Below are 13,490 nucleotides of genomic sequence, written 5' to 3'. Positions count from 1 at the left end.
TTGGTTTCATTAACAAACTTACCAACTCCATCTGCCTTGAATTCCATCAACTGGTGGCAGTGCCAGACCTGAAACGCTATTGCTCTCAAAACCAAGTGTTGTTTTCTGTTGCGGTTTATCATGGTTGGGGATCAGTTTTGCAGGTGTAATCTTTCTCAGCACTTTTTTTTAGCTGTTACACCCACGATGCAATGGACAGTTTTTTTCATAGATGCGTTCAAGTATTGGGCACCAAGATTGTATTGATGAAGTCATTGCAAATTTATCTTACCATCTTTGGAGAACTGATCAACTTAAATACAAATGAGAAGGAAATTTTCTAAGGCAATTCTCTGCATCTCTGCAGTTAGTGAAAATACTCAGAAAAAATACTTAGGAATTTTTAGCATAGCTGTTTCTAGCGTGAGATCTAAAACCATTTTCAGTCAAAAGCTCAACTACTGGCTGTCAATTCTATCAATGCAAAGAAATGATGATAGTAACTATGAGTAATATTAGCTGCGATGATGCTTTAATAATATTAGTAATGATGCTGATATCAACTAAGCAGACACCGATAGCTATAGTGTCAACAGTATGAAGAGAAATAGTGTTGTCACTGATGTATTTTTTCTTACTGTAGGTGATGACATAGCCTGTCTTGACAAACTGTTGTTTTTTTGCGGATTTGTCCCTCGTCGAGTGGGCGAGCAACAACAGCTTGTCACAAGATGTACTGCACCTGATACATCAGCTGCACTTATAAGGAGTTGTTATCTCCCGTCTACGCGGCTTGGTTGCGATGTTATGTCGGTCGCTCCATTGGTAATCATAACGGATTTCGCACAAAAATTTATGTAGAAAAATTTAGATAAGAACGTTTATTTCAACATTTTTCAACATCTAAATTTCAAAAAACAACAGTTTGTCAAGACAGGCTAGTGATGACAATGGTGATGGCTCAAAATAACCTCAGCAGTAAGCGCTACCTCATACTTCTTGCCAGAATATATAATAAGTACTTCTTTCGTCAGTACTAAATGAATGTCACAGATTGTATGCATCTACTTATGGCATTCTTTAGGTAAGCAATTGGTTTCAGTTAGTGGTCATATCATAATGATTGATGTTTTAGTTGTTTACTGTGAACCACAGCTACACATTTTTTGGTAACCATCAATTTTTTTATCGTCAAAAATACATAGATGTGTATTTATACACTTCATACATACATATGTTTGCTTGTATACATACTCCTATACTTATATATACACATACTCATACTCTTACATACATATGTAAGTATTTGTTTTTAGTTAGTGATTTGATAGGACCAAAACAGCATTATTATTAACAGAAGGCTCGACATGTGGAAAGTGTGAGACAAGCAATTTACATTATATATGAAACACCCTTACTATACATCATGTGAAAACTATATACTAAATGTATCTGTAGTAAATGTCTACACGAAAATACAAAGTATGGGAATAATATTAAAATTATGTGTTACTGGTTTGTTAGGTATTGTTAGCTCATATCAGGGGACAATTTAAATTAATGTTACACAAGCAAGCGCATGAAATCCTTTTGCAATGGCCTGGATATAGCGCCTATTGATAGAAGTAAACTCCTAGAATGGTAAACAACAGAGCACTGCAGATCCACTTATATTATTACACTCATGGGCTCATTAGTAAACATAGCAAAAGTTGCGGCTAGCTGTGTTTTTGATTGAGCTGTCAGCCAATCCCATAACAGTCAACTGACAACTGAACTGATCAGGTCATCCCATAACACCAAACACAGTGGTACGACTTGAGACACTCAGGGTAAGTGCAAAGTTTACTTATAGCAAATAGCCTGTATATGTAGCCCATTGTGCTTATCAAGCGCTACTGCATTTCTACAAGTTCTTAGCTGACTCTGAGCGACTATCAAACATACAGGTACAAGACTATAAACAATGCTTGTACACAAACCTGATCAGTATCTTATCTGTCAGCACTGCATTTCTTACTGCTGATTGATATCTGATCTGTATTTCTAAATCTGAACAAGTTGTTAATCCATTACTATTGAATCTGTTTATGATTAAATGCTACATACACATCCGCCTTCTTTCTTTCCATACAGGTAGGTAAGTCAAGTTGTGAGATTTATGTACATTGGCTCATGTAAACGTCAACGTCAAACCTTTCAGCTTTCATCATCTATAGAAGTTTTATTGCTTGGAGATAGCCAGATGTGATGCATTATGTTATGGCATTGTTTCTTAAGATAAATGGACAGGAGAGCATCTCAAACCCTTGATACAGAAAATTTAAATAAAGACACTCTAGTGCCAAACGGGTCATTCTCCAAGTTCAATACTGAAGAACCTTTATCAGCAAATGAAGGTATGAAGACAGCAAAAAATTTTCAATTTACAACATACGTGTAAATACTCCTATCTGGTGTATGTTGGTATGCATTGTATCTATATATATATATATATATAAATCTCAGGGTTTGTCTGCCATTGGCTCACCAAGTTAAAGAGATAAAGTTATAGCAATGAAAAACAACCTTTGTACTGGTTTTGAAGTCACTACATTAAATTCACAAGTCTGCTAAAGAGCTCACATAACCACAACGCTAAGACATTCTTATCCTTCCCATAGCTTTTACCATATACTGTATATCTGTTTTGGATTGCATGGTATTAAAAATTGCCTTTTTCTAATTTAACGGTGTACCCTCGGGTTACAATGACTCTGTAATACAACTTTTTGTCTTGCGATGTGAAACACGATGTTTTTCTTGCCCTCGCCATGCGTCAATTGATTAACTTTACCCAAAAGGCAGTAGTGTACACATAGGTAGGTATAGCATTGGAATGGCAGAGTGAGTAGAGGAACTAGAAAGTCATTTGTTGAAGACCTCTCAAAGGACTTCTCTAGTTTTAAACTCTCCCTTGTTGTAACTATATGGATTAGTATCTGAAATACTAATAGTCATATTTACAAGATTGGTTCAGATGACTGATATTCACTTATGAACATATACAAGGAGTATATTCTGTATTGCATAGAATAATTAACCTGTTGTTTGTATCAGCGGAGATCTTAGCTTTGCAACTGAAAAATTGTTTTTCATGTTCCTTTCTGAAACAAATCAAATTATTTCAACATTAAAATGTCTCATGATTAACCAGCTAAACGTTGACTAATCAAAAATCAGAATATAGCAAACTGAGCAAACCATTATGCGTGATCCTTATTCATCAACAGCGCTGTCAGTTAGAAATGTAAAGCTGTTTCTGCATGTTTTAGTTGCCTGTGAAAACAGGATTCTTGAGCCACCAGACGGTGGGTGGGGATGGGTAGTTGTCTTTTCAAGCTGCTTCCTGAACTTTTTGGTTTTGGGTATATCTCAGACTTTCTCCCTGTATATAGAAGACTATACCATTGCATTCAAGTCAGGGGTGGCACCTGTAGTTTTCGCTAACTCGTTGCTGGTTGGAATCCTGCAAATAATTGGTAAGTTCCTCACTATTATATTTCTTGATACCTTGCCCTAATGCTAATAGCTTCCTTTCTTGAAGATGCCTGTAAACTAGATATGGCAGCACATTCCTAGCCTATTATAATTTAAAAAATACAATTTAAACTTCATTGATTGAACTTTATAGCTTTTTCAAGCTGACTGAAGGTTGCCGGTAAGAAACCATAACTAATACATATAGATTACTATTATAGTGAATTGACTAACTGACCAAAACTTTAGCCTCACTTCTATAGCACTTACACGGGTTTGTACATTTGAATGTATTTCGATATTGTATTTTTGTCTCCTTAACTAGCTGAAACTTGATATTTTTGTATGTCAACATTAAACAACAGTAAATTATACTCCGGGCAACAGTATATCGTCTAAAATAAAATAATGAAAAGCATTGCGCAAGAAATACATTTGATTGCTGTAGAAAAGTATGACAATTATCTTTTATCTGTGAGACTTCAGGAATAATTTAGATACGTTAGTAGAACAAGTTAGCTTGTGTTTGAAAACAGTTTTTTGGTATAAAGTGAGTTCCTGTGCTGTTACAATGATGCATGTAGCACTGTCAGTAAGAGGATGTGTTGTATGATGTGGTACCTTAGGTTATCCTCAACATTAACTTCTATAAATAACTGTAAATAACCACAACAGAGTCAGAGTGTATAAATGGTGCTTATTGAAACTGTAAATGGTCTATAAATAACTGCATACTTTAGTTATAGCATCTTAGAGCAGAACTTATACTATCTACTACTATATAGCTGGGAAGGTAAAAAATGTCCGTACCTCTTTCAGTTTAGAAATAAATGGTATGTTGGCCTACTTTCACTTAGAAAGCATATATAAACAAACTGCTTCTCTTTGAAGGTCACCAGGATGCCATATGTCACTTGCTAAGATTGTCACTATTCTAAAGTGAGCACCTGTTTGCTGTTGTAAACAAAGTCAGAGTAGGAAGGTATAAACTAGCAGAGGTGAAAAATTAGACTGGCAGTAAATATGATAATATTATTTACCAGAGGCAGAGAGATTGTCAATTTAGCTGTATGATCCAGCCCATGATGTACGTGTATGTTTGAATATATCTACATATTTCAGGCCCTTTTGTTTCTGCTCTTATAAACAAGTGGGGCTGCCGAGCCATGGGACTTATTGGCAGCCTGACAGCAGCAGCTTCCTTTATCATCAGCTCTTTCTCACCAAATGTTGCTGTGTTTCAGATTGTATACGGTATACTAGGAGGTGAGGACTTCTTAAAGCATCTAATATACAGAGAGAATGTAGAGCAGTCAGTAATGTACTACCCATAAAAAAAGGATTGACCTTTTGACCCTGTTTCAATGTCAGTCACCAAATTGAATGTAATGTATTGCTTTCACTTGAAAAAAGAAATAGAAAAGTTAGCAGAAGCATATGGCATGGTTGTGAGTTTCAAACATATGGCATGTGAGTTTCAAACATATGGCATGTGAGTTTCAAACATATGGCATGTGAGTTTCAAACATATGGCATGTGAGTTTCAAACCTGTAAAAACGTTTAAAGTTTAAAACTAGACCTAAATAATTTAGCTGTCGGAACTCAGTATAAAACTCTGTTCAATTCTAACACTTTTAAGCTTTCATTAAAATATGGAAACTATCAAAAATAGTTGACGTACAACATTTTAGAAAGGATTTCATAATGTTTCTGTAATGGCAATGTTCTAGAAGCATCATTTTAAAAGTAACACACAGTTTATTAGACCACAGAAGCTCTCTAGTAGTCATTAACTCTTGTCTTTGGCAGGTCTTGGTTTTGGTATGATGTACCTACCAGCTATCACTTCCGTTGGTCATTACTTTGATAAGAGAAGGGCTTTGGCAAATGGAATTGCTCAGTGCGGAGGTGGACTTGGAATGATGGGAGTAGCACCTTTCGCTGACTTTCTGCTTGCCTCATATGGCTGGAGAGGCACCCATTTCATACTGGGTAATCGTTGGGTATTAGTCTTGCAAAACCTCATTTGAGCTGATGTTAGAAGCTTGACTTATATGCATTAACAATAGTTGAAGCTTGCTACAGCTGTAGCAGACAGCAGCCGGTAGCCACACAGCTAATTTCAACTGTCCAACTTGCTCTGTTCAATTGTTGCTAAAGCAGAATTTATGAAAGTTGTAAAATAAGAAAGCACCTGCTAAGCAGGCTTTAATTAGAATATTGGGTTGAATATTCCTACCATGAGATTTTTATGTGAAGCCATTTTAGTAAATGGAAATTAGTATTCTAATGACTGTGCTCAAGCAATCAGTCAAAAGTAACAGGAATAAAAACTTGTATTCTCACATACTACACATAAGCCTGAGCATTGATGGAAACCAACAAGATGAGACAACTCTCTCTTCATTTTAGCTGGTTTACTGCTGCAGGGCTGTGTATTCTCAGCATTAATCAGACCTCTCTCAGCTAAACGAAACGCAATTCCAAAACCTGAAACTGTCAAATTAATTGAGTTGGATGATAACGGAAAGAGAAAAGATGAGGATGAAGAAGACAACTTTGAGTTCTTGAAACTTGACAATAGACAAAATAACAGGTATCAAATGTGGCTGGTACAGTTAGTTAGTTTGTAAGCCATTAGGTCACTCAGCTGGTCAGTATAGCATAAACAAGTGATATATAATGCATTGCTGGTTATTATTTATGTTACAGATATCCTGTTTCAAACACTGGATCATTAGTAAGTTTACCAACAGAAGTGGAGGTAAAGTCATCAACTAGTTTACCATCACAAATAGAGGTAAAAAGATATTCAGCAAGTAGATGTACAAACTCTAGAATTGCTGTACTGTTTCGTAAAATGTTAAAGTAAAGTTTTAGTAATGAAATCTTTGTTTATGATTTTCAGGAACCCAGAAAGAGATTACAGTGTCTCAGTTTCTGTCCTAAACCTTTAGCAAATATTCTAGCTGATGTCATAGACATAGAGATACTTCAAAACAAGTCAATGATAATATTATGCATTGGCAACCTTTTTGGAATTGTGGGCTATTATGTACATCCAATGTACACAGCAGACAGGGCTAAAAGACTGGGTATTGGTGAAAGAGAAGCAGCACTGCTGGTATCGTATATGGGTAAGTGTCAGCTTTTATAACAAGTACACATAACTGCCTGATCTTTCATAACAGCGCAAATACATATTTTGCCTTATTTATCAGAATAACATGACAAATACTTGTTTCTTTGTCAGACAGTAATTTATACCAAAATTGCATAATATTCAAATATGGTTTTAATGCCAAATTTATAATACCATAAATATTGTATCTAAATTGCAGGATTCAAGGTTAATTCAGTTATATACTTAAGTTAGCTTAATATGCTTATAAATATGTACGAAGTTAAATAATATAAATATGTGTGGAGCATAAGCGTCTCATTTTCGCTGCAACCTTTCATACTATTAGAGTTGGTTTGTTTATCAACAAATGTATAAACACATTTCTACAATTACAATACTGAGTGAGGGAAGATTCGCTAATGTTTGTATAATGTGCCAGAAAAGACTGACTAACATGCTTTTTACACTCAGTAAGGAAAGACTTATTGTCAATAATAGTTTTTGAATTTTGTTTATACATGGCTTTGTTTTGTTTTGGAATTGCCTTACCTGATCTTGTCATTGATACCTTCTCATAATTCACTATAATGTTCGCTTCCCTTCACTGTGCTATTGGCTTTTGAGTAATAAAAGTATTGTCGCTTTCAATTCAGTATTCTAATAGGTTATGGGCCCAGGACACTCTTCTTAAATTAATATCAGCCAACCTACCATCATGGAAGAAAGAGGGACTGTATCTAAGCTGGACACAACAAATTATACAACGTGAAAATTAAAGATGAAGCATTTTCTCATAGCTAAAAAGCTTTATGGCTATACAGATATAAGTATCGCTGTTCCAACAAACACAGCTGAAGCCCCTGTCAAAGCAGAGTATAAATCTAAGTAGTCTAAAGCCCTCAGTAACATTATTCTATCGGTAAGTGATGAAGTGCTATATCAAGTTTCCGAATGCAAAACTCTCAAAGCAGCCTAGGACAGATTACAATCACATTTTGGGGCGTGACTCGCTGGCTAATCGTCTATTTCTTAAAAAACCGTTATTTTCGTTCGGTGATGTCATAGGATACATCGATAGAAACCCATCTAAAACACATGAAAAACATCACTGACAAATTAGCTGCTATCAGAGCTCCGGTCTCCGAGGAGGATCAGGTCATAACTCTTTTTGACAGCTTGCCCGACAGTTACAGCACAGTGGTAACAGCGCTAAAAGCTCGAGGTGAAGGCCTCACTTTCGAATTTGTCCAAAACGCGTTATTGAATGAAGAACAAAAGCATGGTGAACAAAGAGCACCTGACAAGACAGCTGTCTCAAGTAACGTCAAACACTCAGCGAGTTCTGCCACTGTTCTCTCCGCTAACAGAGAATACACCAAACGTGAATGTTATAACTGTAACTCTACTCAGCATCATCCGAGACTGTCCGAAATCTAGAATGAGTTATGGTCGACGGGGAATGAGTTGTGGACGCGTCCCACAATGCTCACACAGAGCAAAGTATGTAGCAGAAGTTGATAACAACCATCACAGTGATGAATCTGCTTTCCCAGCTTGCTACAGTAGTGATCTTGTACAAGAACGGCTAATGAACTCAGGAGCAACGCGTTACGTGACACTAAACAAGTCGTCCTTCAAGTCCTATACACTACTAAACGAACCGAAAAGGGTGATGATTGCTGATGAACGCGCCGTTGATGGTATAGCTATCGGTAATGTACACATCACAGTGCGAGTAAATAAGCGTTTGACTAGAAAAGCCGCCCTCTATGACGTACTTCACATGCCTGATCTGAAGCAAAATTTAATCTCGGTCAAGTCTACAACAGATATAGGTATGATTATTCAATTCGGCCATAGCAGAGCCTAGGTGAAGAATAATATTGGTCAAACACACGCTATGGGCACACGTGTTGGTAAACTATACTATATACATGTAGATCTTGAATCATCAAATCATCGCACGAGTCTGGCATCATGTAACACTTTATGGCATCAACACCTAGCTCATTTAAACTAGTCAACTATCCATCAGATGAACCGAGAATCATTAGTAACTGGTGCCGATTTATCCAACGTATCAGTAGGTCAATGCGAGTCATGTATCAAGGGTAAAATAGCGCGTAAACCGTTCAAGTCTACCGGTGATATCAAATCTAAGAGGGTATTAGAGCTTGTACATAGTGAGGTTTGCGGCCCCATGCAAAATCAGTCTATTGGTAACAGTAAATATTTTGTCACCTTTATTGATGATTACAGTAGGTTTGTGCATGTGTATTTCATTCGAGATAAATCTGATGTGTTTTCAGTTTTTCAAGATTATGAAGCCTTAGTTACAAATCAAACTGGCCAAACAATCGGAACGTTACGTACTGACGGAGGTGGAGAATATATATCCAAACAGCTTGAACAACACCTTCGTTCTCATAGTATTCAGCATCAGCTGACAACTCGTTACTCACCCCAACAAAATGACTTAGCAGAATGATTCAAACGGACGGCATGTGAAGCCGCTCGAGCAATGATCATTGAATCGGAGCTGCCAAAGTCGTTTTGGACCGAATCCATTAGTACAGCCGTATATGTATGCAACCGAGTTCCGAACAATGCTCACAAAGAGTGCACAACTCCATACGAAATGTGGAATGGTGATAAACCAGATTTAAACCAACTTCATACCTTTGGCTGCATCACTTACGCCCATGTTCCAGATGAATTGAGGCAGAAACTGGATGATAAAGCTGAAACGATGATCCATGTCGGATATAGCCTCAGATCCAAAGCATATTGCTTATACGACCCTGTAAACCAGAAGGTTGTTGTGAGCAGAGATGTTATTTTTGATGAATCAAAACTGGTCCTTCCACAGAAACACATTGATTGTGTGAGAGCACACAACTCCAGCGGTCAAGTCGAGATCGAACCAGTAGATAACCAAAGTCACGATCACCAACTCGAATTAGCATTGCGTTGAAGTGCTCGCAATTCTACCGAGCCCAAGAGATATGGTATACATGATTACACGGGTAAGGGACATGCCGCCAACTATGTAACCGATCTGATTGAACCAAAATCCTTCAAGGAAGCCCAGTCTAGCCCTCAGTCTGATGAGTGGTTGAAATCGGCCCAGAGAGAGTATGAGGCTCAAATGAAGAATAAAACGTGGACGCTGGTAGAGTTATCGCTAAATCGACAAGCCATTGGTTGCAGATGGGTCTTTAAAGTGAAGTACGATACTGATGGCAACATTACAAAATACAAAGCTAGACTCGTCGCGAAGGGTTTTGCTCATCAGCACGGAGTAGACTACGATGAGACTTTTGCTCCAGTCATTCAGCGATCATCTCTTTGTTCTCTGCTCTCATATGGAGTAAGCCGTGACATGATTGTTCACCAAATGGATGTTGTTACATCCAAATTACATACATACATACAAATTTAAATGAGACAACCTGAAGAATTTGTCCTCCCTGATAAAGAAAACCTTGTGTGTAATTTGCAACTGTCTCTATACGGACTCAAACAAGCTTCATGCTGCTGGAACCAAGTGTTGGACCAGTCTCTTAAATCCACATTCTTCACCCAGTCAAGCACAGATCAACGTGTGTATATACGCCAGTATGATAATATCCAGGCCATTATAGAAGTGTATGTAGATGACTTAGTTCTAATCTGTGACAATCAGTTAGTCCTAGATAAAATTAAATTGGCCCTCAGCGCTCGATTTCAGATGAAGGACTTGGGAAAGCTTAAGTTCTGCTTGGGCATTCAAGCAGAATTTATTCCGAGTTCTCTGAAACTGCTTCAAAAACAATACATTCGACAAATTCTGCACAAATACAATATGGCGGACTGCAAAACTACCGCTACCCCATGGCTGCAGACGTCAAGCTAGTGAAGAACAATAGAAGTAAACCTGTAAACCAAGCCTTGTATCAATCCATAATCGGTAGTCTTCTCTATGCTGCCACTTTCACCAGGCCAGACATACAATACGCAGTGGGAGTGTTGTCTAAATTTAACACTGCCCCAACTGAAACGCACCTTACAGCGGTGAAAAGAGTTCTACGCTACCTCAAGGCAACGCCAGATCTTGGCATCTGTTACAAGAAAGCAGATCAGCAGCCAATCGCCTACTCTGATGCTAGTGGGGAGAAAGTGAGGGTCGGCACTCTACTTCAGGTGTACTGTTTATGCATTGTGGTGGCCCCATTAGTTGGATCAGCAAACAGCAAAATGTTGTTGCCTTATCAACGGTAGAGGCCGAGTACATTGTAACTCATGAAGCAACGAAAGGAGCCGCCTGGCTACACCAACTTTACCTGTGCATCAACAGCACACCAATACAACCAATCGAGCTCAACATCGACAATCTGTCTGCTATAAACATTGCAAACCAAAACAAGCAAACGCTCCAAACATATAGACACTAAGTATCACTACATATGCCAGGAAATCATGAACAACCACGTTTGAACCAAGCACTGCTACACTGATCATATGGTGGCTGACATTTTCACAAAACCACTTTGTCGTGATCGATTCGAGAAACTCAGAGATATGCTAGGTGTAGCGTAGGTCGTTAGACGTTTGGCCGGTTAGGTAGGTTAGTTAGCAGGATCTTACATTGTTATCAATTTGTATTCCCTGATTAAAATTTTACAACTAAGGGGGAGTGTTGTCAATAATAGGTTTTGAATTTTGTTTATACATGGCTTTGTTTTTTTGTTTTGGAATTGCCTTACCTTATCTTGTCATCGATACCTTCCCATAATTCACTATAATTTTCGCTTCCTTTCACCGTGCTATCGGCTTTTGAGTAACAAAAGTATTGTCGTTTTCAATTCAGTATTCTAATAAAACTGACTAACATGTTAAAACAATGAGTCTGAAGAGTGTGAGAAGGTTAACTAATACGCCATCATTTTGTGCACCGAAGTAGTGGCTACTGTCTGTGCCCTTATCAAATAGTACCAATACCTGCTGTTGTGGTTTTATTTTGTATAGTATATGAAGATTATTGAAATGTAGTTATTACATGTATGTAGGAGCTATGGGTATAGTGGGACGAATCCTTCCTGGAATAGTAATAGTGGCAATACCCAAAATCAGTGCTTTGATGTGGAATAACGGGTGTCTTCTGGTAGCTGGAGTCTCTATGATTGCAATGTCTCAGTGCCACACAATCAGTACTATATTTATTGCTACTACTGGCATTTCTTTCACTGCAGGTCAGTCAACCATTCATTATAGCAACAAGTTTGTATAAAAAGTCTCAAAATCAAAAACAAATGCATTGTTTTGCTAGTTTGAAAAAAAAACAACTAATTATTTTAAATCAACAATGTTTGTATCAGAGATATTAATCTAAAATTCATAGCTACGACAGACAGCTATTATAGTGATCATATTAAGCATAGCGTAAAAGATTACGTATACCTCTCTTTGTTTCTTATAGTGGGTTTCCACTCATTAGCTCCTGTGATCATCTGTGATCTTGTGGGCTTGAGAAAACTAAACAATGGAATTGGATTAATCTGCCTAACTCGTGGAGTCGCTGCCATAGTGGGGCCTACAATAGCAGGTATATCGCCATTGTTATGGCTGCATGGTTCATAGAGAAATCAGTTAATAATTATGTCTTATTACTGAGCAAGTAACTAGGACTTAATAAAATATCATTTTATTTACTGACAGGGCTGCTGTATGACATCACAGGAGACTATGATGCAACTTACTACATGGGCGGAGCTAGCTATCTAATAAGCCTCCTACTCCACTCCATTCTTTTACTGCAAAAGTGTCACAATTGAAGCAATATTGTTATTAAAAATATTGTTTCTTTTCTGTAAACTCTACACAACTGTTGGTTAGCCTAAGTTTACTTAAACAAATGTAAAATTTCTCTTCTCTCCTTTGTCAATTTCATATCTTAATTTAGCTTTTAGAATTTACTAAAACTTGCAAAGTAATAACTAAGTAATATAAAATAAACCATCATGGTTGTAAATTAGTACACAAGTAAGTAAAATCAGTACACTGCTTAAATACTTACTCTTGTAAAAACTATATTGTCTTACAGTTCTACAAGGGTTTTTATTGAAAAGAACAATCTGGTCTTTACTTAGCCTTTGCTTCAGGCTGACAATATGTTTCAGAGTCACGTCAACACCATGACTCAGGCTTGAAGGCTAGGCTACTCATCTCATGCTTCAATGACATTCAACCTTGACATGTACAAATTAAGGCATGTTCTCACCGTGCTATTGATCCATGGTTTACAGCTGGTCTTGTAGACTTCATTACATTTACAAATTCTATGTATGTCATCCTTTGAATGATCGTTCTACATCATTTCATTTTCAAATAGCTTTGTTGTATGCTTAGATGATTACTGTTGAATTTCATACAGTAAAAGCAGTGACTAAAGTTATTTTTTCTATCAAATGTTATATAATGGTTTATAAATTTTTGATATATAAATATGGACAATACATATAGGATACAGCAGGAGTGTGATGAACTAAATTGCAAAAAGATGTGTGCAGATTTTGACATCGAGCGCCAATCTTTTTCCAACCTGTTTATTATACATTAATGTTTTGTTTTGACTTTTGACCACATCGACTTTCTTTTAGTCTGTGAGGCAACTGAGTTGTTTCATGGCCGAAAGTCAACTTTTATTGGCAATGGGATATGTTTTCCTTGCCTGCTCTGAGCTGCATTGATGAGGCTTCAATAGCGGTAACAGTATACTGTCTGTAGCATGATTATAATTATGCTCCCTTACTTCAGTTTGGTTGAGCACTCTGTGGGAGGGGCGGCGCTATTAGCCTTCGTGCATAGCTCATCAGGTTTGTGATTTGA

At 37.3% G+C, this 13,490-nt stretch overlaps 1 protein-coding gene across 1 annotated transcript; it reads left to right on the top strand.

Moving 5' to 3' along the window:
- The first annotated feature begins 1,684 nt into the window (after positions 1-1,684).
- LOC137385723 (monocarboxylate transporter 3-like) lies at positions 1,685-13,133 on the top strand. Its single transcript, XM_068072257.1, has 11 exons — positions 1,685-1,811; positions 2,260-2,378; positions 3,294-3,500; positions 4,621-4,764; positions 5,309-5,491; positions 5,912-6,095; positions 6,212-6,299; positions 6,408-6,636; positions 11,672-11,854; positions 12,082-12,207; positions 12,321-13,133. The coding sequence occupies exons 2-11, from the start codon at positions 2,264-2,266 to the stop codon at positions 12,434-12,436; spliced, it is 1,575 nt and encodes a 524-aa protein (XP_067928358.1). The 5' UTR covers positions 1,685-1,811; positions 2,260-2,263; the 3' UTR covers positions 12,437-13,133.
- The last annotated feature ends 357 nt before the right edge of the window (positions 13,134-13,490 follow it).

This window comes from Watersipora subatra, chromosome 1 (assembly GCF_963576615.1).
Source record: "Watersipora subatra chromosome 1, tzWatSuba1.1, whole genome shotgun sequence".
Classification (NCBI taxonomy): Eukaryota; Metazoa; Bryozoa; class Gymnolaemata; order Cheilostomatida; family Watersiporidae; genus Watersipora; species Watersipora subatra.
This window is presented reverse-complemented; position numbering and strand designations above follow the sequence as displayed.

Excerpts from the sequence above, each read along its gene's own strand:
- LOC137385723 (XM_068072257.1), top strand. The coding sequence starts at position 2,264 with ATGGACAGGAGAGCATCTCAAACCCTTGATACAGAAAATTTAAATAAA. Across the intron at positions 6,096-6,211 it reads GACAATAGACAAAATAACAG|ATATCCTGTTTCAAACACTG; the intron begins GTATCAAATGTG and ends TTTATGTTACAG. Across the intron at positions 6,300-6,407 it reads GTTTACCATCACAAATAGAG|GAACCCAGAAAGAGATTACA; the intron begins GTAAAAAGATAT and ends TATGATTTTCAG.